This window comes from Pygocentrus nattereri, chromosome 13 (assembly GCF_015220715.1).
Source record: "Pygocentrus nattereri isolate fPygNat1 chromosome 13, fPygNat1.pri, whole genome shotgun sequence".
NCBI lineage: Eukaryota > Metazoa > Chordata > Actinopteri > Characiformes > Serrasalmidae > Pygocentrus > Pygocentrus nattereri.
This window is the reverse complement of record NC_051223.1, coordinates 2,374,719-2,400,699: the sequence shown is the minus strand read 5'-3', so window position 1 is coordinate 2,400,699 and position 25,981 is coordinate 2,374,719. Positions and strand designations below refer to the sequence as shown.

The window sequence follows — 25,981 nt, the reverse complement described above, 5'->3', positions numbered from 1 at the left end:
TGCAGTTTTAGTTGTAACTGTAGTATGGTCCACAGTTAGGGATCCGCTGCTTACATTTTCATGAGGCCACGTGTTTCAGTTCTTCTCTCTCGTGCAGGGCTTCCTCCTGGGTGGTCTGTCTTATGCTGTCCTCTGGTTCTCTGGGCTGTCTGTGGAAAATATGAGACAGCACGTGGTCCTTATACGGCGCAGCATTTGCTGTTGTGCAAGGTTTCCTGTTGGTGCTTTTGCCTCCACTGTTCTGAAGTATCTAAGACAGTTTGCAGTCTACGTCGTTCCATCTTCAGTGCACTCGCCTGTACCAACAGAGCTTGATCAGCAGATCATCTCTGTTGCGTAAATGCCTGGAGCAGCTAATGCATCACTGCCTTTGTGTAATCATGGCTTTATTATTCGTATTTTTCACAATGTATAGTAAGTGCCCTTACCACCACGTCTGGTCATCGCGACTCATTTATGAAGAATCATCAGTTACCCTGTTAGAGTGGCGAGTCACGTGATCTTTAAAGAGATAACATTGATGTAAATTGAATTAAGCAAGATTGTCTTTATCATTGAGGACTGGTAATGAAATTTCCTTCGAAACAATTGGATCAGGGCCTTGCTGCCCATTTGGAAATGAGGCCTAATTAAAAAAAAATGTTTTGAATTAGTTGTGTACCATTTACGTTTTGAGTGGAAAAGAAATGATCTATATTCTAGAGCTGGATAAATGACGAAGCGTTCCTTTCTACAAAGGGCAATGTGTGTCTAGCTATTTTGTCATGTTTTGAGTTGAGATTATACCTCAACAATTCTGTGCATTGAGGTTGTTGTGAGAAACCGCCCTATAAACCGCTTTATAAGAGGAGACGGACAGATAGTATGTGCTGTTCAGCAATTAGAAGTATCATATCACTTAATATCTGTCTTATTCTCTGCTTCATTTGCCATGTAGTAGAAAAGTTTCAGCTATTGCGATCCTGAGGTTCTAAACAGAGTTTTGAGGGTCCTTGGCCTCACCAAACTGGCCTCACTTGTGATCGCTCACTGCTGCTAAAATGGTCGGTGGAAGACGTGTAAAGGTGAAACTTTTAGAGCAGATAAATTAAATCCTGCCACCCCCCCCCCCGCCCCCCCCTTCTTCTGAGGACAGATCGTTCTTTATTACCGGTGTAGCAAATTTCTTTTAGTAGATGCTGCCATCGTGTAGAGGGAGAAAAATTCCAAGGGGGAATAAAGGAGAAAAAAATGGTAGAAATTGTGAGGAAAAAAAAAAAAGTAAAGTTTTGATAGTGAGTTTGGGAGATGGGTGGTAAAAGAAAATGTGCTCTTTTTTTTTTTTTGGACAGTTTTTTTAACTCTGTTACTACCTGCTAAAAACAATGCTCCTAGATCCCATGTCTTCAAACTAAGGCTTGAACAAAAAGGAACATTGTCACCGATAAAGTCCTTCTAGAGAACTTGTGTAGCTGTAGTCAGCGTCTCGTTTGCTAACTTGTCCCATTCCACCTTAAATGGCACAGCAGTTACATTCTGGCGCCTCAGGCACCATTTAAGGTGGGCTGGGAAAACGTGATGAAGAAGCTTGCGAATGAGGAGCTGACTTCAGCCTTGTGAAGAACAAACTTTGAGAGACGTTTTACAAGAAGTTTCGTGCGAGAAAAGTGGCTGTAGCTGAGCCAAAGCTTAAAGCAGAGCAAAGAAAGTCTACATTTTCATTTATTTTAGATTTTTAGTCTGTAACCTGTGCATTAGCGCACATAGAGACATATTTACAGCCAAGGTGGTAAAATGGACTTAAAATGTTGTGGCTCCCAAGGTGCTTTGATTTGTGGTAAAAGGACAACACGGTTCTTTTTAATATTTGGGTTGCCGACAGCTGAAATAGGCGATACTGTTAAATGTGTATCTCAGCATTTTTCAGCCTCTTGGTGACATGTGATATACCACTCTGCATTCTTTCAGTCTTTTTTGAAATGGCTTAATAGATGGATTTTTCAACTGGAAGTGCCACATTTGGACAGCCTTACATTACATTTCCTTAGAAACAGTTAGATCAGGGTCTTGCTGCCTTTGGCCTGATTTTGAAAAATATTTTGGATTAGTTATGTACCATTTACAATAAAGAAACAAGTAATCAGTATTCAAAAGCTGGATAAATGGGTGTTTAACCATTTACATGAATGAAGAAATGAGCCAAAACAATATGTAGCCTGTGTGGTTTCCTGGTTTCATTGCACTGCTTGAAATTTGAGGCTTGCCTATTGAGGTTTATTTGATAAAGCATCTTTGTGTAGAAAGATAAGAGACAATGCTTCACTCCAAGACATCTATTATCCCTCCAGATCCCTACTGAGCCTTGAAACCTAGTCCAGCATCAGGGCTTGAACAATGGAAAATTCTCCTCCCAAGGGGAATTGAGCAAGGTGTTGAACTTTGGTTGCGTGGTCATTGTGCTTGTTTTCTTTGGTTCGTACATGTTGAAATCATCTGTGATGGGCTATGTTTAGTTTGTGTTTGTGATGTTGCAGTTGCTGCTCATCAGTTTTGAGCATAGCATCTTAAAGCATTTGCACAGCTTTTGTAGTTTTCTTCAAAGACTGGTTTCTGGGTGTGAGAACTTTATTGAGAATGGGCAGATACTGCACTCTACTCGTTGTAAGATCTGTAGGAAACAACTTGCAGTTGCGACAAGATGCCACAAGGTACACGGCGAAAGCCTGATGTCTGTCCTGCTCACCAGAGGTGGACAAAGTACACAAATCATGTACCTGAGTTAAAGTCGAGACCCCTAAGGTAAAATATTACTCCAGTAAAAGTAGAAGTTCCTCCCTTTAGACCTCCACTTGAGTAAAAGTACTAAAGTATTTCCCTTCAAATGTACTTAAGTATAAAGTAAAAGTACTAAAAGAGTAATTCTGGCTCTGATGTCCTGTTATCATTTTTATAACCAGACTGGCTTCATGAACTCATTTCAGGTGAAAGTCCTCCAGCGTCTCTCTTGGTAAACCAGTCTTTTAATAGAAGGTCATTAATTAGTGACGCTGACGTCTATTAAAATGATCAGAAGCACAAAACACTGAAGGTAAACAGTTTCCATCAGGGAGAACCGAGTGGCTCTGAAATCACTTTTTACACACAAGCAAAGTTTCAGTTTCAGATTTATTTACAACTTAGTTCCAAGTTTAAGTTGAATAAAAACTGGCTTTAAACTCAGGATCACAGATGAGCTCCTTTACTATGTTGATCTGTAGGCGTCTGTTCATAAACACAAACCAGCCCAAACTCATTTACTATAAAATGAAATGGTGTTTGTAGAAATTCAGAAAAAAGCCGCGTCAGTCTCGACTGCATATGTGGACATATTTCTATATTGAGCTCTATTTACACAAAGTTAGGTTAGTTCATCATTTATGTTGAACAGACTCTGCCAAAGTTTTACGCTGCTGCGCTGACGTTGAACCGCGTGCTGCACTGGGTCGGTATGACCAACAGGTCAAAACCAGCTCTAAACAAAGTGACCGCTGGGCCCTGATTGGTGCTCTGGCTTTGCGCTTCTTTCGTTTTGACATGTTACGTATTTATACACACAGAAACCAAAAGGAACGACAGATTTCTCAAAATGTAGGAGGAAAAAGTCGGATATTAGACTCTGAAATGTAGTGGAGTGAAAGGAAAAAGTCACCCGAATGGAAAAACTTAAGTACAGATACATGAAAAAACTACTTAAGTACAGTAACTAATTACATTTACTGAGTTACTGTCCACCACTGCTGCTCACCAGACCTAAAGACAAACGTATTCTCCAAAATAATCCTGTAGGTCTACATCAACTGTCCTGCTAACGATACAGCTAAATTGCTAACTTCATGTAGTTAAGTGAGCTACTCGCTGAAAGAAATATTCTTTTGATCGCACAGTTTTTGACCATACAGCCTGCCCTGGTCACTTCTCTGCAGGTACAGCGCTGGGCAGTTTGCGTATTACATATTTTGTTGATTTCCTTCATGGAAATAAGTATGCGTCCTCTTCAGAGAGCACACAGTTAGTTTATTCAACATTATGAGTCCCCCTCCCTCAATATGTGGCCTGTGCCATTGGCACATGTTTAGATTTGATCTTTTAAGAAGTATTTTTTAATATGAGCATATGTAGCTTATGTAAAACATGTCCTGTGTACTAAACAACAGAATGGTTTTTGTTTCCCTGAAGGTAAACCATATCTGTGCTTTTTTGAATGTGGATGCAAATGTTTTGAGCACAGAACCGGTACAGATATTGCCGTTGGGTTACACAGAGGTTTAGTATATTGAAGAAGAATCACACTACGGCCAGCTGGGTCCAATGCTTTGAGTCACCCGCGCTTGTTTTGTTTGTTGCTGGTGCACTTGAGTTTAGCTGAGCTATGGTAATTAGATTCCGGCTTATGGAATGTGTGTGTTAAGGAATTCTTGGAGGACAGAGAGTGATTCAGTCAATGAATGGGAGCGTTGTGGCCTGTCCTCTGCCTGACAGTGATGGTCCTATCAAACTTATCTTGACCTTGTACAGCTTCTTGTTGCAACTGGCCAAATATCCCACTCTTGATGGGGAGGGAATTAAATGAAATGTAAGAGCCACACAGTGGTATTAATAAGGCTCTGTGCTCAGAAGCTGTTGTTAAATACTGCTATTCAATATAATCTGCTAGTTTTTGGTTAAAGCACATGAAAAAGGCCTTTCATTAGGCATGGAGCATTCGCACAGCTTCTTGCTTTTATTTGGTCCATTTGCCTTGCATTTGGCTGTTTTAAATAGGGTCAGCAATGTGAGTTGGTGGCCCGCTGGGGAATTAAGTCATCCTGGAGCAGAGGGAAGAGGGAGAAATAGGCCAGTTAATTATGTGACTTAGAGACGGTTCTATAAACACTTTTTAATCCTTCCTCTCTCAACTCTTGGACCATCGTGATAGCCTAATTGCGCTTGAACCTGACAACATTAAGGTGGCCGCTGTCCAGCCTGAGGCTATAAGGAGAGCTGGGGCCGTGGGGTTAGGCATTAGCTGAGATATTCTCGGTATGTAAGAAGCTGCTGATGGTCCCTGAACGTCCTCTTGGTGGCAAAGAGTAGAAATCGCACCACAGCATTCCAAAAACAAACTTATCAGCTCTAGTAATGTAGCTGAATAATGACACTCTTAATCAAAAAAGCTTGTCAGGAGTAGGAACAATGTTGAATTAGCAACATTCACTGCTTTGCTCACAGAGTACTTTGTGCCAGTATTCAGACACAGAATTTGCTGTTTAGGGTAGTTTGATCCTATAGCAGTACCGAATGAGTATCCATGCCAGTACTGGCACTATACGTGTCGGCAGAGTGGGCAGTAAAAATGCTCCTGGCAAAATCTGTGATGCCTGTATTTAAGTTAAGGGATACTATTTTAATCCCACAAACTGGGAAATTCCACCTCCGCATTTAACCCATCCATGAAGTGAAACACCACATACACACTAGTGAATACACACACACACTAGGGGGCAGTGAGCACACTTGCCCGGAGCGGTGGGCAACCCTATCCACGGCGCCCGGGGAGCAATTGGGAGTTAGGTGTCTTGCTCAAGGACACCTCAGTCATGCGCTGTCGGCACTGGGGATCGAATCGGCGACCTTCTGGTCACAGGGCCAGCTCCCTAACCTCCAGCCCACGACTGACCCCAATTTCATGGAAAGGCAATAGTTGTGGGTGATGTACCAGTTGGAACTCTTTCGAAGGTATTAGTTTTACCTATATGACTTATTTACGCTTGGTAACAGCGTAAAACACGGAAAAAGCTTCTTTCAGTGATCACGCATCTCCTGCTGTGTAGTCCGTTACAGTTCACGTTAGTCTAGTTCGTTAATGTTACTCCAGGTTGTTATTGAGGGAGCAGATGTTACAGAGACCTAAGCAAGGAAATGCAAATTTTATCCATATATATATAGTGATGCAGTGCACACCTTTTACCAAAATAAAATATTTAAAAAGCAGGATTGTATAAATATTAGGTTAGGTTTGGTTTCAAGAAATCTGCTATATTGTAATTCTAATAGCCCATCAACCTTTTGGAAATCTGAATTTACATTGACTGTTAACACATCTAGACAGTCTGGGGCTTGACTTAATACCTAGCCACAATGCTTTTATTAAATATGGATCTGTCTAAAGCCTGCACTGCTCACTACATCAGCTGAGGACCGTTGGCTCTGCAGCATCAAGGGTCAACCCATCATCCACGTTTGCAAATAAACCACATTTTCATTTTCACATTTGAGTTGACCCTGGGCCCTAACACTTATGCCGGCATGCTGGTTGTAGACCCCAGCTCTGCTTTCAACACCACCATTCCTGACCTTCTACTAAACAGACTGTGGTAGCTGGACGTCACCCTGTCTGTCTATTACTGGATTCACAACTTCTTATCCGTCAGGAAACAGCATGTCAGGGTAGGTGACCACATTTCCGACCCTCTTTGCTTCAGCCCTGCTGCTCCACAGGGCTGTGTAATCTGTCGTCACCGATAACAGTAACTTTTAAACGTAAGTTTGCCGATGACTTTAACACGGATCGGTTTTATCTCAGACAAACAATGAGTGCGCATACCGGGAGGAAGTAACACAGCTGTTGCCATGGTGTGGAGCTAACGACTCCGACGCTGTGACTGTGACCGTTGATCTCTGCAGTTATGAAAAAGGCCCAGAAGCACTCGCATTTCTTTCATTTCACCTTTTCACTTTACTGTAGTCAAGGGCCGATGCTCTTTGTTGCAATGCATTGTTTTATAAAAATACATATGTTTTTATCAGAGAAAGGGAAAGAGTGGGCTCGGTATACCTCTGTGTTTGGGTATTCTTTGCATTGCATCACAGAAAATCAGGGTAAAAATATTCAGACCAACAATTCTGTATTAACAAGGCTGGAAAGTGTGACTGTGTTGCATGTATTGGTGATTTGATATGCGCATTAGACTTAGACATTGTTAAGGCATGATTGTGGCCGGGATTAGCTACAACCAAAACATTCAAAAGGTATTCTTTTATGTTATTTTGGTTTATAATAATAATAATAATGTATGTTTGTTTGTTATCAAAATGTTTAGTGGATAATATAAAATCCCAGCGGCGTGTTGACGCATCATATTAATAATTCTATGGCACATCAGTCACTTTTATAACCAATGTCGTTTGCACCTTGCACGTTGCTCTGTGAATTTATTTATTGGCTGTTAGCAAAATCCACTGCACTGCTGCTCCATCTACAGAAAGTTCTTTACCTTGTACAGAAAGTTTTTATACCCTTATAGATTTTCTATTCTTCTGTGTTTAATAGATGTGGAATATGTTTCTTACTGTATTGTGTTGTTGTTGCTGGATGCTTAAATTTCCTTCGGGATCAATAAAGTATCTATCTATCTATCTATCTATCTATTTATCTATCTATCCATCTATCTATCTCTGAGGAGAAACTGGACACAAACGGGTCATTGGTGCAGAGCACCAGCGTCTAGTTCCACAAAGGAACTAGAAAGGTCTTCACTCCAGTTAGTAGCTCCCCTTTTTGGACAATACAGTTAAGCTTATATGACACAAGTGTTATAAGAGGTCTCTGAGGTGCTTTGCATCTACAAATCTCATGTAGAGCTCAAGAGTCATCTCTTGGATATTGTTCAACAATAACACATGTTTTCAAATGTTAAAAATTATTATCTAAAAATTAAGCACTTGGAAAAATTTGTATATTTGTATAGCACTCCCAGATACCTGGATAGTGCATAAAATGAAATTAAAATATTAAAAGCTTATTGGAGGTGATTGGAACCAAATGTCACTAACTTAATTTAAATAATTTAAATAATTGTAACTGCTTTTATACCTGATGTTTCATATTACTATCGCAATCACCGCCACCTTACTATATTCTTAAGTACTTAAATCTGGTGTACATACTGTAAATTTCTCTATATTGTCTTAAATTATTAGTAAAGTGTTTATTTTTACATAAATGGCTGCAACTGTAACAGCTGCAATTTCCCCCTGGGATCAATAAAGGAATCTGAATCTGAATCTGAATCTGAATGTCCGAAGTGTGTAAAACTGACTAATAGCATTTTTTTCTCCAGGTATTTTAAGTTTTGAGTTAAGGCTTTGGCCCATTTTTTTTTCTTGAAACCAGATACACGTATAGTGTTAAGATGAAACAGTATCCAAAGAAAACATGTTTTTTTCTGATGTACATTATGTACTTATGTATGCTGGTCATATTGAATGATGGCTGTAATCCATAGATCTAATACTCATCATCTGCCATTTAAGGCATTTTTGGTGTTCAATTGTTTGTGTGTGTGTGTGTGTGTGTGTGTGTGTGTGTGTTGGGTTTTTTTTTTTCTTTATTTATTTTTTTGCCAAGAAAATCAGAATACCCACTTTTTTTTTAGGCTTAAATGCTGAACTTAGTATTTCCGACTTCCAGTTTTGGTTTTAATGTCATGTACACATCACATGTGTTTCTGCTTCCTTATAACTGATCGAACACATGTGCAAGTGGTTCATCAGTGCTGTATTATTAGGTAAAATTTTCCCATGTTAAGCTTTTTAAGCCAGTGCTTATGATGATGGGCTACATTAACATTAAACGAGCTCTCACGGTTTGAATACTGCGCCCATTCCAGGTGTGATTTTGATCTAAGAACATTTCATTTTCAGTCCTAGGATATATCACTTACGATATGGCTTAAACTAAAAGCACTGTAACGATGAACAAACGATATATTGTGCAGCCCTGGTCAGAAGCAGTTTAATAGCTTGATGCTGTGCTTTTACATGGGGGGAAAAAAAATTCCTGGAACATGGGCTGGGTCAGGAGCACCTCTGACTGACTGACTGTGGTCTGTGGTGCATGCTCTTTTGCTGGTCTTCAAGAATCACTTCTGTGTAATGGCTTGAATCAACAAAGCTGCCTTGAAATTGAATGTCTTGCATCATTGAACTTCAAACTAAAGAGCCCTTAGGCACGTTCAGCAACCTTCTCCTTCTGCATCAGTTATTCAGGTCCCTGTTTTTGCCACAGGCAAACATTAAGTTGAGTTTCAACTACCTACATGCTTTCTGATTTTCGGCTGTGAATGAGCAGTGAAGCTCTGCATTTGTGCTCTCTGAGTTCATAGATGAATGCTTTCAGGAATTAAACTTGATTTAGTCCCGTTTCGTAGGTGGGCACTTGAATTAAACAGATCCATTCTTTGGGGCATTTTCTTGGCTTGCGAGGAGGTAGATAATGCAGGGTGGGTGCAACCTAATCCAGGTGAGATGTTTTGTGGTCCAGGTTTCAGCACCTTTGTTTGTTGAGTAAAATTGAGGTGATTCTGTAACTCAGTAACACTTTAGAATGTGCAGGAATCCTCTGCAGAATAGGACCGGATGAAAAATGAACCCGACGTGTTCGGCATGACCTACTACTTCTTTCTGCCCGTTTGTTTTCCTTAGAGCACGTGTTGAGTCTTTCACGTCAAATAGACTTGCTTGCGGTGGCGGACACCGTGTGAGACACTCTGCCTCTAGAAAAGACAGCAGAAATGTGTTTATTTATTTATTTTTGAGGTTTAAATTTGGTTTCTTATCACCAAACGTGCAAAATTTCAGCATTTGTTTTATACGAAATGTTTTTTGAACGGGCCCATGTTTGCCGTTGTAAAGGTGAATGAAACTAGAACTGCTTAAAGTACATTTTTGACCATTTTTAATTTTTTTTTTTACAGTGTAGAGACTTGGGTTCATCGTGTGACCTGCCACTAAGAACGGATATAGAATGGTTGCTCAAATTGCTGTTACAGGGCCTTTTTTCTCATCCTAGCAACCGCCTGAGTGAGTCAGTATTGAGTTGTTAGATTCATATGTGGTTACTCATTAGATATATGTACGTTTCCCCTTGCCTTGATGTTGCTAGGCAACTAACTAACAGAGCCTAACAGTTGCGCAAAACTTGTGGCAGTTTTTGGAGGCCAATCACTGCTCAGTGGAAGATTAAATGAGTGAGTTAGACGGTGCAGGCGGGGCCTTGTGTGGCCGGAGGGAGTTAGTCAGTAGAAGGGAGGAGCCGGGCCAAGAGAGGCTGAGACCTTCAGGAGCAAGTGGTGTTTTCAAGCTTGGGGCAGAGCAGATCTACCAACGTGAACAGAGGGTCGGAGGTAAGCTTCAACAGAAACGCAGCTTTTGAATAGGAAGCCGTAGGTGTTGAGCGAGATATCCAGATAGATGGTGTGAGCGCGGGGTGACGTTTTAAGAGGTTCTATAGCTGGCAGTGATGTATGAGGTGCACCGTTATGTAAGAGAGTTTGCAGTACTTCATGAGCGTGTTCACCACTTAACCTTGTGTTGCTATGTTTAGCTCGTGCTATGTTGGAGACATGTGGCAGTATGTGGGTACTGTGTATAGTGGCTGTAGATTAGGCTGAGCTCGGGAAAGAAAACAGTTAAAAGGTTTTGAATGAAGCTGTTTACGTACAGTAAATCACTTGGGGTGAAGCTGGTTTCAGAAACATTGGTTTGGGCGTTGTTCAGTCTGTTTGCCTCTTTTTAAACCCACAGGCAAGAAGGATTTGTTGGTTTATTGTTTCAGAGTTGGAACACAAAGGAGAATTCCACCAAAAGTTCTGAATAATTTAATCACTCAGATCACGTCATTCATGGGTGTTTGATGTAAACGGAGGCATTTGGAGGAAGTTTCCGACTCAGTTCTTTACAGTGGTGGTGATTGGAACCATGGGTCAAAATGTTTACACCGTATTTATTTGCAATATCCAAAATAACTGGACCTACGTGAGTTTTTATCTGTAACGTTATTGGTGGTAAAAGCCGTTGTTGTTGTTGTTGTTGTTGTTGTTGTTGTTGTTGCTGCCTTTTAAGTCAAAACCTCATCTCAAAACTATAGTAAAACAATGTTTTGGGCACTGGGCAGCATATTCATAGGTATTTCATGTAATAACTGTTTGTAAACCTTTGAAATCCGGCTGCCGTGAACAATTCTGACTGGTATGTTTCTCTAGAACCGAGCGTTTCACATCAAATCACTTTGAGTGACTTATTTGCATCTTAATTTTATTACGCAGAAATTTTGGAGAATCCCCTTTCGTCTGGTAGGGCTTTCACACATCAGTCTAAAGTCTTGAGACCCAGCCACGTATTTTGAATGCACTACTTATACTAATGTTAAAAGGTTAATTAGCCCTTTGACATCGAGCAGACCACGTGCTCCCAAACCCTAGAACTCCTCTTCTGCTGCAACGATATTTTCAGTAATTGGCACAAATGTCTGTTATCTGGAAGCTGCAACCATTTCAAATGTTTTAACAATATGTTGAATAAACAGGAACTGTGCTATAATATAATAAGTGCTGTGTCTAAGGGAATGTGCCGAAAAATACTTGCAAATAAAACATGTTCATACTTTTTCATACAACTTCATATTTAAACTATACCATCCAAACTACCAAGAACATTTGACCCCTGTCACTTTTTCTTTTCTTTTTTTACTACAGCAGCTGTCCTTTACGTGTGTGTGCACATCTCGTGACGGACAGACCAAAGCGCTGACGCAGAATTCTTAACTTTTCATTTCTAGTGCTTTAGCTTTGTTTGAGCGTTTCTGCACGTCAGGAAAGGTACTTGCATGCCTGGCTTAACTAGCTTGATTGATTAGATGTTTGCGTTTCAGCTCTGCTCGTGTGGTCAGTTGCCAGATAACAGACATGATGGTTGATTGTGGATCGAGAAAGTTCATGTTTCTTAACTTGAAATAAGATGCTGTTAACATAAAATTCCGAAGTCAAGGCAAGATTTGCTTCTGTCATACGAGTTTGTGAAAGATCTTGTCTTGCCCGGTCAGGTCTCCAGTTAAGACAAAAAGATTCTGTAATGCGGCCCCGGGGCCGCCTCGGATCTCTTTTGGAAGCTGGTTGGTGTTTGACTTCTAAACGGTTGCCACACTCTCACTTTTGTGTTATCTGTGTAGAGTAGAGGCCTCTGTTTGCCTGTCAGCCACATGAGCCTACAAAAGGTTTCGTTGCTTAACTTTGCATGTTTGAGTAAGAAATTAGCCACACTTTGTGTTACTCATTCTAAATGTATTACCCACAACGCTTTGAGTTTTTTCGCTTGAAGGGCTGACTTTGGGCAGGAAACCTCGGGCCAGGCGCATCTGTGTGCCTAAAACCATTGTGGTTTGTTTAATTATGCTTCTACAAATGACAGTATATCAGAAAGCTGGACTTGTTTTCATCTAGAGTTGCTGAAACTGAGTCTGTGAAACTTATGTAGCTGATTGTGCCTCAGAGGGAGCCCCACCGTAACGTAAACCATATGTGAACCATCCCTTCCTTTTGCCTGGAGCAGATCTGTGAGCAGACTTGCCCCACCCAGGCTAACAAGCTCACGTTCTTTGAATTCTTCAAGTGAAGGCAATGCATGTGTTCCAGTTGTAGATGTCAGTAAGAGTGAGAGGGTGTGTCTCTTCATGGGCTTTGGAAACAAGCCCATGAAGCAAAAGCAGGAAATTTCCTCTTTGTGCATTTTAAAGAAAGTTTGAGGTGGGTTAGTCTTCATATACGTGTTTCTCCAGTTGTCTACGCTATATATACAGTAGAACTGAGCCAGCTGGAAAGAGCCATCCAGTTCCCAATACCATCAAGTCAGATGATCCTTGAGACCACCAGTGGTTCCTAAAAGCACTTCATCATATTCTTCATAACTTTCATATTTTATAAGCTGCATTTAAGAGGTGGGTGTCGTCTGGGCTATACACTAAACAGATGGCATCTCTTCAGCGATCTGCTCTGGAAAAATTCTTTTTATAAAATACTACAAAGGAGTTTTGGCTTTAAGCAGTAAATTGTAAGCAATATATGAATTTGCGTTTATGACATGCAGTAACTGAATAATTTGCCTTACAGTTTGGTCATGTAAATTCAGGTGGACAAACCAAAATATACCCTGGACAATAAGAGGTTATATGGCAGGAAATGTGCTGCTTTAAGGTATATTTTAATACAGTCCAGCCTAAAAGCTTTATAAAAAGAGTAGATTACAGTGACAATCACCTTCAGGCTAACTTACCCTAGAAAGCATTGTCCCGCAATGATTGGCTATTTAAATGGGTAGATGCTAGATGCACTGGCAGTGTGTTTATTAAACATATAGCAACAACTACCACACCAGATGAAAGGAAATAAATATTTCTGATTAGAAACACTTGCTTGTTCACCCCCCCCCTTCTTATTTTACTTTAGTTTCTCAGTATTTGAGAACTTCCCTGTTTTGATTCTTGCTATGTTGTGTTTAGTTATGTTTTTTAGGTTAAGCAATCCCTAACAGGCTAATGAAGAAACTTCAGTTTTACAACCCCGATTACAGTGAAGTTGGGACGTTGTGTAAAACATAACTAAAAACAGAAAACGATGATCTGCAAATCCTTTTCAACCTATATTCAACTGAATACACTACAAAGACGAGATATTTAATGTTCAAACGGATAAACTTTATTGTTTTTTGCTAATATTCACTCATTTTGAATTTGATGCCTGCAACATGTTCCAGAGAAGTTGGGACAGGGGCGTGTTTCCCACTGAGTTACATCACCTTTCCTTTAACACTCAATAAGCGTTTGGGAGCTGAGGACACTGATTGTTGAAGCTTTGTAGGTGGAATTCTTTCCCATTCCTGCTTGATGTCCAGCTTCAGCTGCTCAGCAGTCCGGGGTCTCCGCTGTCGTATTTTGAGCTTCCTAATGTGCCGCACATTTTCAATGGGAGACGGTCTGGACTGCAGGCAGGCCAGTCTAGTACCCGCACTCTTTCACTACGAAGCCACGCTGTTGTAACATGTGCAGAATGTGGCTTTGAATATGATGAAAATAATTTGCAAATCATTATTTAAATTTTACACAATGTCCCAACTTCATTGGAATTGGGGTTTTATATCATTATATCAAGTTTTATATCTTTTAGATTATGCACAACCATACATTTCACTGTCTTAATCATAAATTGTGATATTTTTTATTTGTAGGAAGATCATTTTTTTTCCTTTTTTTGAAAAATCTGTTTTTATTCCCCCCCCCCCCTTGTCATTTTTCCTTGTCTGTTGTCTTTCAATCTAAAACAACCTCTTGCTGTGGTGCTGTCTTTCTACCACTTGCGGTCATGTTTTTGAGCAGAAGTGCAAAATACAGAAGTGCTTCTTACATCTTTTAAACACATTTCAACACCTATTGTAGCGCACACACTTTCCTCTGTTTTTCCCTGTTCCTCTTTAACACGTTTTTTACATCATTCCTTATTGCCATAGAGATCCTTAGTTATTTGTTTGCACTTATCGAACCCTCCTATCTTTCATTCATCCATCCATCATGTCTTAGAAGCTTTAGATTCCATGCTAATTGAAAAGTATAGTTACATGCAGGTCAAGGTTCTATTGACCTAAACACAATATTGGTCAAACACCTCAGGTCAAATTCTCAATCTAGTCAACTCCCATGTCCTTAGTTCTCATGCTCTTGTAATAGGCTTTGATGAGCCAGCTTAAAGTTTGTCCACAAACTCTTTGTACTTTGAATCTGCTGTCAGTAATTGTTCATTGAAGTGCTTTGACTGATCTTCTCAATCTACTTTTTTCCCCAGACAGCGCAGAACGTTAAGGGATGACACCGTATTTGGATTAACCCCTGTGAAGCTGTGAGCTTGTCTTCTACAGTCGTCGTTTTCGGCTGCTGTTCTTCTGAAAAATGACTGTGACTAGAGGATATTCTTGTGTACTGTAGTGGTCTACACTCTTGTGCCACCTCCTCTCCCTTGCCTCTGGTTCTCCACTCCATCTTTACAAGCTGAGGGATGGGCATGAAGAAGGCAGCTCAGTGGTCTGAGGAAGAGGTCGGTCTCTGGCTGGCTGAAGAGGGCATGCAGGAGTATGCTGGACCCCTGCGAAACATGGACGGTCGAACCTTGTTGCAGCTCTCTCAGGTATTTTAATTTGCATCTGCAAGGAATGGACAGGCAATAAATATTGGATTTGCATATTTTATCCCTCTTATTTTAAAGGTAGTTGATCGGCCAAGACATGTTTGGTTTTATTGTCTGAAGTTTGCTTTTCTGGTTTTGTGCTGGAGCCATGAGTTTGGAGTTTTTGTGCCAAAAGTTTTGAGTCAAATTATATCCATATATTATGAATGAAAAAGACAAATCTGTATGTACTACTGTGAACATATTGTATATTGTTAGGAATAATGGTGATAAAAAACAAAACCAAAAAAAAACCCACCCCTCCTTATTTCCAGGCTGACTTCCAGAAGCCTCCTCTATCCCGAATCACATCAGATGGTGGGAAGCACCTCCTGGAGAAGATCAAGACGCTCAACATTGAGCACCATATCGAAGTGCATAAAAATGGCTTTGCCAACGGTCATGTGGTCGTATCTCACAATGGTGACGCCAGGGCCTCCAGCAAGAACAAACAGAACGGTTTGGTCAACGGCTATAATAAGGAACTGGTGCGTATTCCCATACCGGAGCCGACTGGCCTGCGGTTCCCCCCCGAATGGGGCAAAACCGGTGTAGCCTTTTTATACGCCATCTGCTGCTTCGTCATCACCACCATCATGATTTCTATAGTCCACGAACGTGTGCCTCCTAAGGAGGCGACCCCTCCTTTACCCGACAAGTTTTTTGACTTCTTCGACCGAGTGGAGTGGGCTTTCTCCGTATGTGAGATAAACGGGATGATTCTGGTGATCTTGTGGATCATACAGTGGAGTCTCATGAAACACAAGTAAGTGTTTTGGCCAACAGCACAAGCTTTTAAATTCCTTGTTATTTGTTTTTCTGACGACATCATTCTGTCTCATGTTGCATTGACAGGTCAATTGTTGGCAGGCGGTTCCTGTTCATTGTGGGGACCCTGTATCTGTACCGGTGTATCACCATGTACATTACTACTCTGCCTGTTCCAGGGATGCACTTCAAGTGTTCACCCAAGGTAGGAGTTCAGAACCAAATCCAACTGCACAGGCTACATTCACACTGCAGGATTGTGGTGCGTCACAAATTGGATTTTTCTTGTGTGAACACAGAGATCAAGTTTGAGTCGCTTTCATATTGCTGTCTTAGAATTTTAAGGTTCTGTCTATGTTCAGTTTTGAGATAATGAGGATCAAAATGTTCACTTTTAAAATACTAAAACAGATTCTAAATAGTTCAATCGCTTTTCATTGGATATCAAAGTCATCGCTTTGTCTTATCATAAGATAAGTTTAAAATTATAGCGTTCTATCTGCAAATAGCAATCTGGCATAGAAACTCAACCAGTTGTTCAAGATTCAAACTCTGACCGACCCACCGACCCACTGACCCACCCCGAAAGAAATGCCAATGTACAGCAATGTTAATAAGGGTCTAGACAAGATAACAAGAAGAATAAATATAAAATATCCTATGTACAGGCACATATACAAATAGAAAAATACAACAATCTGTAATATGATGTATAACCTGAGATGAAAGACTCGATGCAAAATGACTGTATGAGGAGGTACAGGTAACGGCTTAACAGTCCGTTGTCATAAAATCCTTGTGAAACATGAAGTGTAGACAGGGCCGTTGCTAGAACGTTTAGAAAGGAAACTTTTTTTTTTGCGGTGGCTCACTGCGAGGGAAACAAAAATAAAAACACAATTACAGAAAATTAGTTCATAGCTAAATCTGTCCATTTTCCAGAGGTGTCAAATCCAGGTCCAGAAAGTAAAAATCCTTCCCAGGATTTTGTTCCAACAGGCTGGCTTCTCTAGTTAGATCACACCACCAGCAGAGCTGTCCAGCCTGTTGGAACAAAATCCTGGGAAGGATTTTTACTTTCTGAACCTGGATTTGACACGTCTGCCATTTTCACATGAACGAAATATGAAGTCAATACAACTTTTACTATCAGTAAACTGAAAGACTGGTAACATATTTACTTTTATTAAATTATACATTTGAATCAAGTAAATGAAGTATTTTTATTTTCCACAGAGTTAACTTTTTAAGACAAACACCCTGCATAGAAGTTATTAATTTAATGATAGGGCCTTTAACTCAGCTTCTAGTCTATACAAATGCTTAGCAACTCAGCACATTAGTATTCACTTTTTACTGCTATGATTTCTTACTAAATCATCTGAGAAGTCTGTCGAGCTGTTGGCTGAGCTTGGGCACACGAGTAAAACCTGAATTCTGATCAATTTTCCCACCCTCCGATTGAGCTTGCAGGTTTCAAGTGCATGCTGGTCCTTTCATTGGGCAATAAGAGCTGTCATGTGAACGTTAGCCTTTATTGCAAACCCAGCTTCATATAGACCACGCCCATAAAACATACATTAGTGAACTATTTTCACTTCCCTTTTTTCGCAACCGCTTTTGAGTGTGAGAAGAAGTTTATGAGTTCTGAAGTCATGGTTTCTTACTTCTTATAAGCACTAAGAATCATGGTTTCTTTTATTTTTTTTTCTTTAAGTTCTTTACCCACATTTTTAGTTTTTACTTGCCTATTTTTAAAGTATAGTTACTAAGATTTCTTAAAAAAAAAAAAAAAAAAATCTAAATCGACTTCTCGTTGTCACTAAATATGGCTGCAGAAAGACTTGTTTGTGTTTATACTTCCTCTTTGTCTGCCTTCACTTGCTCCCCCAAAGACCAGGTTAGTTTGCTAGTAGCTACTAGTTTTTAAGGGTGTCCCAACAGGAATGCTGCACTGACATTAGCTGATCTAACAGATAACTGCTGTTGCGTAAATAGTACAGCTTTGCTTGTAAAGAAGAAAAGCAGCGTTCAACAGCAATAAATCCTTGTGATTTTAAAATGAAGACAAACGAGCATTCAAAATAAGTCCGGGATCTGATCATGTTTGGAAGATTAAAAGAAGGTCCAGCTCAGGCACGGTTCAAAGCACAGCCCATGTTACAAAAGGTTTGGGACATTTTCACCAGCGCGGCCTCCAGATTCCCCAAAACATGATGTAGCTGTAATAAGGCCCCAATATCATAGAAAGTTGTGGGTGGAGATTGCCTCTAGATTAAGGCTGCTAGGGGCAGTCGTGGGCTGGAGGTTAAGGGAACCGTCCCTTATGAGGTCCATGACTGAGGTGTCCTTGAGCAAGACACCTAACCCCCAACTGCTCCCCGGGTGCCGTGGATAGGGCTGCCCACCGCTCCAAGCAAGTGTGCTCACTGCCCCCTAGTGTGTGTGTGTTCACTAGTGCGTATGTAGTGTTTCACTTCACGGATGGGTTAAATGCGGAGGTTCTGATCACAGATTTATCTTTTAAATATGCGTACCTGCCACATCCATATACAGTGTTGTTTTAATGCCAAGCATAAACAGAACTTTCCACTTAAGCTCCGTTCAGTCTGTCATAATGCAAAATAAAAAACATGACTAAGGTGGAATGTGTTGGCTTGAACACTAAGTGGCATGTGTGATAAATCAAATACATCACTTCAGCCAGGGAACACCATCCACACTGTAAAATGGGGTGGTGGAAGCATCATGTAATGGGCATGCTTTTCAGCTAGAGGGACTGACTGTCTGGTGGGATGAATGGTGCGAAGTACAAAGAAGGCCTGGATTCAAACCAGCTCTCTTTTGCCAGAACACTCAAACTGGGGAGGAAGTTTGTCTTTCAGCAGGACAACCACCCAAAATACACTGCCAGGGCAACGCTGATGTCTTTGTGTGGCGTGGTCAGTTTTAATCTTAACCCCTTTAAACATTTATAGTGAGTCGCAGTCCTCCGTCACTTCCGATTAATCTTTGGGCAAATTTGCAGAGTGAAAAGGGCGTAAGTAAGTAAGCAGTTACTGATTCATAGTCAAACAGCTCAAAATCCTGGGCTGTTGCAATTGTTTATGTTTAAAAAAAGGTCCCAGGCCTGAATACCTTTCAAGATACTGTACATATATACATTTATGGTGCAATATTGTGCTGCTCTTGGCAAAGAGGTATTTGCAGTGTTTGAAAAAAGGCTGCTAAAAGAAGAAGAATGAGTAATAAAGGAGAGAAGCAAGGTGATTATTTGTAGTGTGACTGGTTTCCATGGTGCAGTCCCATGAGGGAACTCTCGCCCTGACGTGTCTGTGTGTGTGAGTCATTTGGGTGGGTGTGAAACTGAGGGCATACACCCACTACACAAGGCAGGAAATCCTCCCTGCAGCGCCTGCTGGAAACCATTCATCATCAGCAAGGCTCAGCCAGACGGTCTTTTCACTTGTTAGATCTTGCTTTCCTGTTGGATGCAGCGCAGAGGAAGAGAGAGAACGTAAACTTTCTCACAAACATGGGAAAGAACTTTCAGCTTAACATCGGCTTGCTTTGTATTACGCTTTTGATGATGCAGTATATTAAATTTGATCGCATGTGCTAACAAAAGGTTCTGTTGTCACAATGCCAAGCTTATAACATTGAACCATTTGGTGCTATATAGAACATTAATATAGAATATTAACAATGTTCTATATGAAGTGATCAGCCATAACATTATGACCACCTCCTTGTTTCTATACTCTTTTTATAACCTCCACTGACCGTATAGCTGCACTCTGTAGTTCTACAGTTACAGACTGTAGTCCATCTGTTTCTCTGATACTCTGTTACCCTGTTCTTCAGTGCTCAGGACCCCCATGGACCCTCACAGAGCAGGTACTATTTGGGTGGTGGGTCATTCTCAGCATGGTGGTGGTGTGTTAGTGTGTGTTGCGCTGGATCAGACACAGTTTTTAAACGCCTCGGTGTCACTGCTGGACTGAGAATAGTCCACCAATCAAAAGTATTCAGCCAGTGGGCAGTGTCCTTTCCTGTGACCACTGATGAAGGACTAGAGGATGACCAACACAAACTGCAGATGAGCCAGCCTCTCTGACTTTACATCTACAAGGTGGAGTGACAAGGTTGAAATGTCTAATAGAGTGGACAGTGAGTGGACACAGTGTTTAAAAACTCTAGCAACACTCCTGTGTCTGATCCACTTGTACCAGCACAACACACACTAACACATCACCACCACCACCACGTCAGTGTTACTGCAGTGCTGAGAATAATCCACCACCCAAATAGGACCTGCTCTGTGAGGGTCCATAGGGGTCCTGACCACTGAAGAACAGGGTAACAGTGTATCAGAGAAACAGATGGACTACAGTCTGCACCTATACAGTAAGTGGAAGCTGATAAACTGGACAATGAGTAGAGAAACAAGGAGGTGGTCATAATGCTATGCCTGATGAGTGTATAACCAAATACAACATCCTCCATCAATCTGAAGGACTTCAAAAGGCAGAGACCCCTTTCAGGCATGCGAATTGTTCGTTGAGTGCTCATGGTTCTACTTGTCCTTACTGAAGAAGCTTTGAATAACCATCTTTTTTAAGAGTGTATCATTAGAATAGATGCCAATTAACAAATATAGTAAAAAAAAATCAACAAAAGTTTCATATCTTGAAAAAGTAATTTTGTAAGCAAGTTTAAGAGACAAATTTTAGTTCCATATGTCTCCTGGGTGTCCCTAGCCATCGTATGGGTTTGTTAAATTCAACCACCAGAACACCTGATTTAACATAATGAAGCACTGATTGGCCAAACTAGGTCTTGGATTATAACCAAAACTAAATACTGGGCTGTCATCGTTGGAAAAGGTTAAACTTACACACTGAATGTTTTTCTATTTGTTTCTTTTCCTTAGTAGTTATTTCTTGATGTTTACATGTGCTTTCAGACCATATTCTTAAGTTGTCTTATCACTGTGGAAGGATGGACAGAAACACTTGGGGATTTTTTTCCCACATCTGAAGCCAAAATGGGGCTTGATTTGTCTTTTTTGGTGGTCTGCCAGGTCTTGCATGGTCGTTAAAGTCCTATTTTCTCCATATCATTTAACAATTTTTGGAGCTACAATTTTAGAACCTTCCTCCTATTTTATTTGACTTTCCTCTTCCATATGCAAATAGATTATCTGAAAATATCTCCTTAAGCCATTTCAGATGCACATGAAAAAAAAAAAAAAATCCAAGGTTGCTTGTATGAGTGTTGGTGCCTCTTTGAAGGGTAACACTGTCAATGACCCCTTCAGGAGCAGCTTTTTCTGGGAGGACACAGCTGGAAGGCTGGAACAGTTAAAGCGCTAGTAGGGTGCGCAGAGACTCGAGCACATGGCTCACACAAACCTCCAATCTATTGCAGCTGTATGGTGACTGGGAGTCCCAGATGCGGCGGGTGATGAAGATGATCGCTGGCGGCGGCTTAACCATCACTGGCTCTCACAACATGTGTGGAGACTACCTGTACAGCGGCCACACCGTGATGCTGACCCTCACCTATCTCTTCATGAGAGAATGTAAGAAAACAACACACATTTCTCCACCGATGTGACCTCTCCCAGAAACTCAGTGTGAACAGCGCAGCCACCTTGTGGTGCTTTTTAGCAGTTACACCCTAGAATAAGTATCATTTGCAGAGCTGACCGCAGTTACACTCCGCACCACATGTGTCAAAACCATTGTATGGACGTTTAACAGCTCATCGCTCAGTGTTGCAAGTTACTGGACCAGTCATGCCTTTAATGTCTTTAGAACATCTTTTTTCTGTTTGAACTGAACTGTCAGCTTTATGAAAGCAATACATAGTTATCCCTTATTATTTAGGTGCGTTAGTGTTTTTTATATATATATATATATATATAAATAAATATACATGGTTATGCTTTTTTTATGTCACAGCATGCAGGTTAGTTTCAGGGATACCAAGAGTCAGAAATTCATTGACAGATAAAAGCGGTTGAGTTGATTTAAAGGTTCTATAAATGAAGCAGAGTTGAGTTGCCCTTTTATTGCCTTTAAGTTGATTTTAAAAGGACTGAGGAAGCAGCATTTAGAGAACTAATCAAGCTCTGCATTTCGTTGTGCTCCACAGACTCACCTCGACGGTTCTGGTGGTACCATTGGGGCTGCGGGGCACTATGTGTCGTGGGTGTGTTCTGCATCCTCCTCGCTCATGACCACTACACTATAGATGTAGTCGTAGCCTACTTCATCACTACACGCCTCTTCTGGTGGTACCACAGCATGGCCAACCAGCCAGTAAGTGACCACCTTACACAGTAGCCCACCTACCTAGTACCTAGACTTTTTGGTGCCTGTAACATTTGCTGCTAAGCTGCTAAGTTAGTCTAGTAGTTTATGGTATCCTTAGCTGATAGTTGACAGAGTGAAGTGCAGGTAACATGCCAGGTTAGCCAGACTAATAAATATGGGACTAATATACATTTGCAGTGTAGGCTTGTGAGTATGCTACAGTTTTGAAGTTGGCCTCACCTGGCAAGACTTTTAGACTTTACTACGGTGTAAATGGCCTAAATTATTGAAATTCTAGCTTTGTTGTAAAGAGATGCTGAATATTTTGTTCATTTTATATATAATATATATATTTACAAATCCTGCTTCTTGTAGTTTGCCATTTTTGTTATAGCAGTGCACTCCAGTGCCATGTCACTCCTGGTTTAGCTTCATTTGTCCATCCTTTGCTCTTCTTCTGCCAAGTTTAACAGCCCTTTCTTTATTGTCCTTCAGCTGAAAATTACATGCAAAAGCAGCACAAAATGGCACAGTAGTTTAGTTTTTGCCTAAAAATGGCCATTCAAAAGTCCAAGCTAATGGACTTTTATAATAGATAAAATATTTTATTCATTTGGAATATATACAGTATATTACTAAGCGGGATCCTTTTCCCTAAAAATAAGTGTCAGAAGGGTTATTTGGATAAGTGCCACCTTATGGGTTTGTCATCTTTGTCTCAGAAAGCCTATTGACTCCAGATGAAGTTATAAAAGAAACCCTATTGAAAGTGTTTTGAGCCAAAAGTTTTTCTGGGCTTTTGATTAATTTTAAGTAGTGTGATCGCTGCAGCGTGGGTATATCGACCATATGATATCCTTTAAAGAAGCATCCGGTGACGGGTTCTCTAGGGAAGGTGGTTATTCTATGACTCACTATGCAATGTTTGAAGAAACAAATGGATGATAGGCTCCAGCTCCCCCCCGCGACCCTGACGGAGAAGCGGCTTAGAAAATGGATGGATGGATGGATGGATGATAAAGTGTTAGACATTATAAGTTAATGATAAGGCCCTTTACCTGCCAGTCAGGTGTGAGAATATTATGCAGACCACTGTCCTAATCTTTATGCTCCAACTACTGCTGTTGGATAAGTGAACCTGACCTTCTTTTCCCTCTTTTGCAAAGGACCTGAAGGGGGCATCTCAGGGCAATTTCCTGTCCCGTGTGTGGTGGTACAGGTTTTTCCAGTACCTGGAGCAGAACGTCCAAACCGTGGTCCCCCGGAGCTACCAGATTCCCTTTTCATGGAGATCGCTGCAGTGGGGTAATGTGAAGTACAGCAGGATTGACTCCGATTGACTGCGGTTTCCATCCGGGGGAGTAGGACTTGAAACACTTGCCTTAAGAGCCAGGACTCAATCACATGACGATGGCCTAACAAACTCTCATTCTTAAGCCAATCCCTTTAGTACTGAGCTACACGGCACTGTGACTGTCAAAAAGTCATCCAAAGCATTTCATTCCTCACACACTGCCCACGTTCCATCTGCATTTCAGACCCAGTCTACTGCCAGCTATGTAGTGTGTAGTATACGGGGCCAGACCGGCTAATGCCTTTATCACCTAGGTTAAGATGGGGCATGCCAAAACAGATCACTTCATCAGAAATATTTAACAATTAATTGCATTCCCCATTGTCTTCTGCGTAGATGTTTAAACTTGCTCTAGTTGAGCCAGCATATAATTAAAGTAGATGGGCTGGTGGTGGTCAGTTTTTGCGAACATTTCCTTGTGCTTACAGAAGACTGAGCCATTCTTTTTACCGACTAACTTGAGAAAGACTCTAGACATTTCCCTCCAAGCTTTGTGCAAAGAGTCATCTTTTCAGAGTATCTGTTTAACCCCTAATTTAGGAATGTCCCTTTAACCGAACTGCCATCCTGAAAGAGCCCACGAAGGACTTCAGGTGCAGAGCAGTGGTGTGTCTGACGAGAATTGTCCTTTTGTAGCTGTCCACAGATTTGCAAACGTTTCTATGAAATTAGATCATTTTTCAGACAGATGTTACATTTTTTAAGCAGAGAGCCAATGAAGACAAGAATACTGTTTTGATGATGAAGTTCCTCAGTGCCTTTCTTGCCATGAATGTGCAGTCGTTGTGTGGTTATATGGTTTATGTATTTATGTTGGCTGTTTTTTTTTTTTTCTTTTTTTATTACGGTCTCGGTTTTGCATTGCTGTTGACATAAACTCTTTAAAGGAGCGCTCCAGCCTTTTCTCTCTATCCTAATCCCACCGTAACATCTCTCTCTGCCGCATCTATAGGCAATTGTCAGTTTCCATGAACAGTAATTTCACCTTTATTAAAAAAAACAGCAGAAAACCTGTAGATTCATCATCTCCCCATTACCTTCTATTGAAAATATGTTTAATATGTATAAGTCAGTGGGTTTTCTGTTCTTTTGCTACAGAGAATCACTTTAAGGTTTGTGTCAGTGGTAATTGCCCCTGTGAAACAGATGTGGCAGATAGATTTGGTTAAACAAATGCTTTCTTTCAAGGGAGGCAGAGCAGTCGTATCTGTTCTCTACAAAAGCACTACATGCTCGAGGTATGGGGTTATTCCAGGAGATTTGCAGCCATATGTTAAAGTATCTGGAACCACTTGCTTTAAAGCATTAAAGGGATTTACCCCAAAAATGCTTGAAGAGAAAATTAGGCTAGTACAGAACTATTGCTGGTACAAACGATTATAAGTACAAGGGCCTCATAGTTTGAATACACAGATTTTTTTTTTATTATTATTTAATTTTATGTATATTAACTGTGGTTGTAGTTATTATTGCTTTTGTGAAATTTTTCCACTTTCATTGTTTCTTATAAGCTAGAAAAAAAATGAACATTTCCTAGTAAAATTTTACACTGTTGTTGTACTTATTGTCGTTCTTGCCAGCAATAATTATCCAGCAGCGGGTTTTTCTTTCCGTGTTTCTGTTCCAGTTTATCAAACATTAAAACGAAGTATTACCGAGGCAGTGATGGCCACAAAGCTAACTCCGATGTCTGTGATCATTTGTTGTTTGTTTAATTTGTACTGAGTTTATTTATTACTCTGTTTCATTGTAAGTGGAATACAAACACTATTGTGTCCTGTTCATTTTTTTGTGTCATGCTGTTTTTGCCTAGGCCTGTGTCTTTGGGTCTGCCTTAACTCCAGACTGTTTAGCGGGCGAGGTCTCCAGTGTCCAGTGAATGTTGGGAGAGGTTTTGTTCTACTGTGTTGTCCTGTATGCTTAGGACTCCACAAGTCCATAACATTTGAGCTGTTCTGTAATCTATCCAATGGAAAAAAACAAAAGCTGCTAAACTTTAATAGTTTGTCCTTCTTTTTTGACAAATAAATGACAAACATGAGCACAGAATTGTGTTTAAACTGTTTTTTTTTTTCTGATGATTTTACAGATTTGCTTTATTTACCAACTTTTTGTCTGATCATATTTGAATTAGGCGTACAGTTTGAGCACCCCCGGTCAAATGCCGTGATATATAAGAACTAGAGGGTGACCAACACAAACTGCAGCAGCAGATGAGTCTCTAACTTTACATCTACAAGGTGGACTGACAAGGTAGGAGTGTCTAATAGAGTGGACAGTGAGTGGACAAGGTGTTTAAAAACTCCAGCAGCACTGCTGTGTCTGATCCACTCATACCAGCACCCCATCAGTGTTACTGCAGTGCTGAGAATGATCCACCACTCAAATAGTACCTGCTCTGTGAGGGTCCATGGAGGTCCTGACCACTGAAGAACAGGGTAACAAGAGTATCAGAGAAACAGATGGACAGTCTGTAACTGTAGAACTACAAATTA

At 40.6% G+C, this 25,981-nt stretch overlaps 1 protein-coding gene across 2 annotated transcripts in view; it reads left to right on the top strand.

Moving 5' to 3' along the window:
• Positions 1-25,535, top strand: part of sgms1 (sphingomyelin synthase 1) — a 30,042-nt gene extending 4,507 nt beyond the window's left edge. Inside the window, exons 1-7 of one of the 2 annotated variants that reach the window (XM_017723808.2) lie at positions 10,085-10,181; positions 14,667-15,005; positions 15,320-15,810; positions 15,900-16,017; positions 21,243-21,396; positions 21,972-22,138; positions 23,299-25,535. In XM_017723808.2, coding sequence (XP_017579297.1) covers positions 14,877-15,005; positions 15,320-15,810; positions 15,900-16,017; positions 21,243-21,396; positions 21,972-22,138; positions 23,299-23,472 — 1,233 coding nt within the window. In that variant the 5' untranslated portion in view covers positions 10,085-10,181; positions 14,667-14,876 and the 3' untranslated portion in view covers positions 23,473-25,535. Of the gene's footprint in view, positions 1-10,084; positions 10,182-14,666; positions 15,006-15,319; positions 15,811-15,899; positions 16,018-21,242; positions 21,397-21,971; positions 22,139-23,298 lie in introns of those variants that run through there. The other variant, XM_017723809.2, reaches the window with a different exon arrangement.
• Positions 25,536-25,981: the final 446 nt, after the last annotated feature.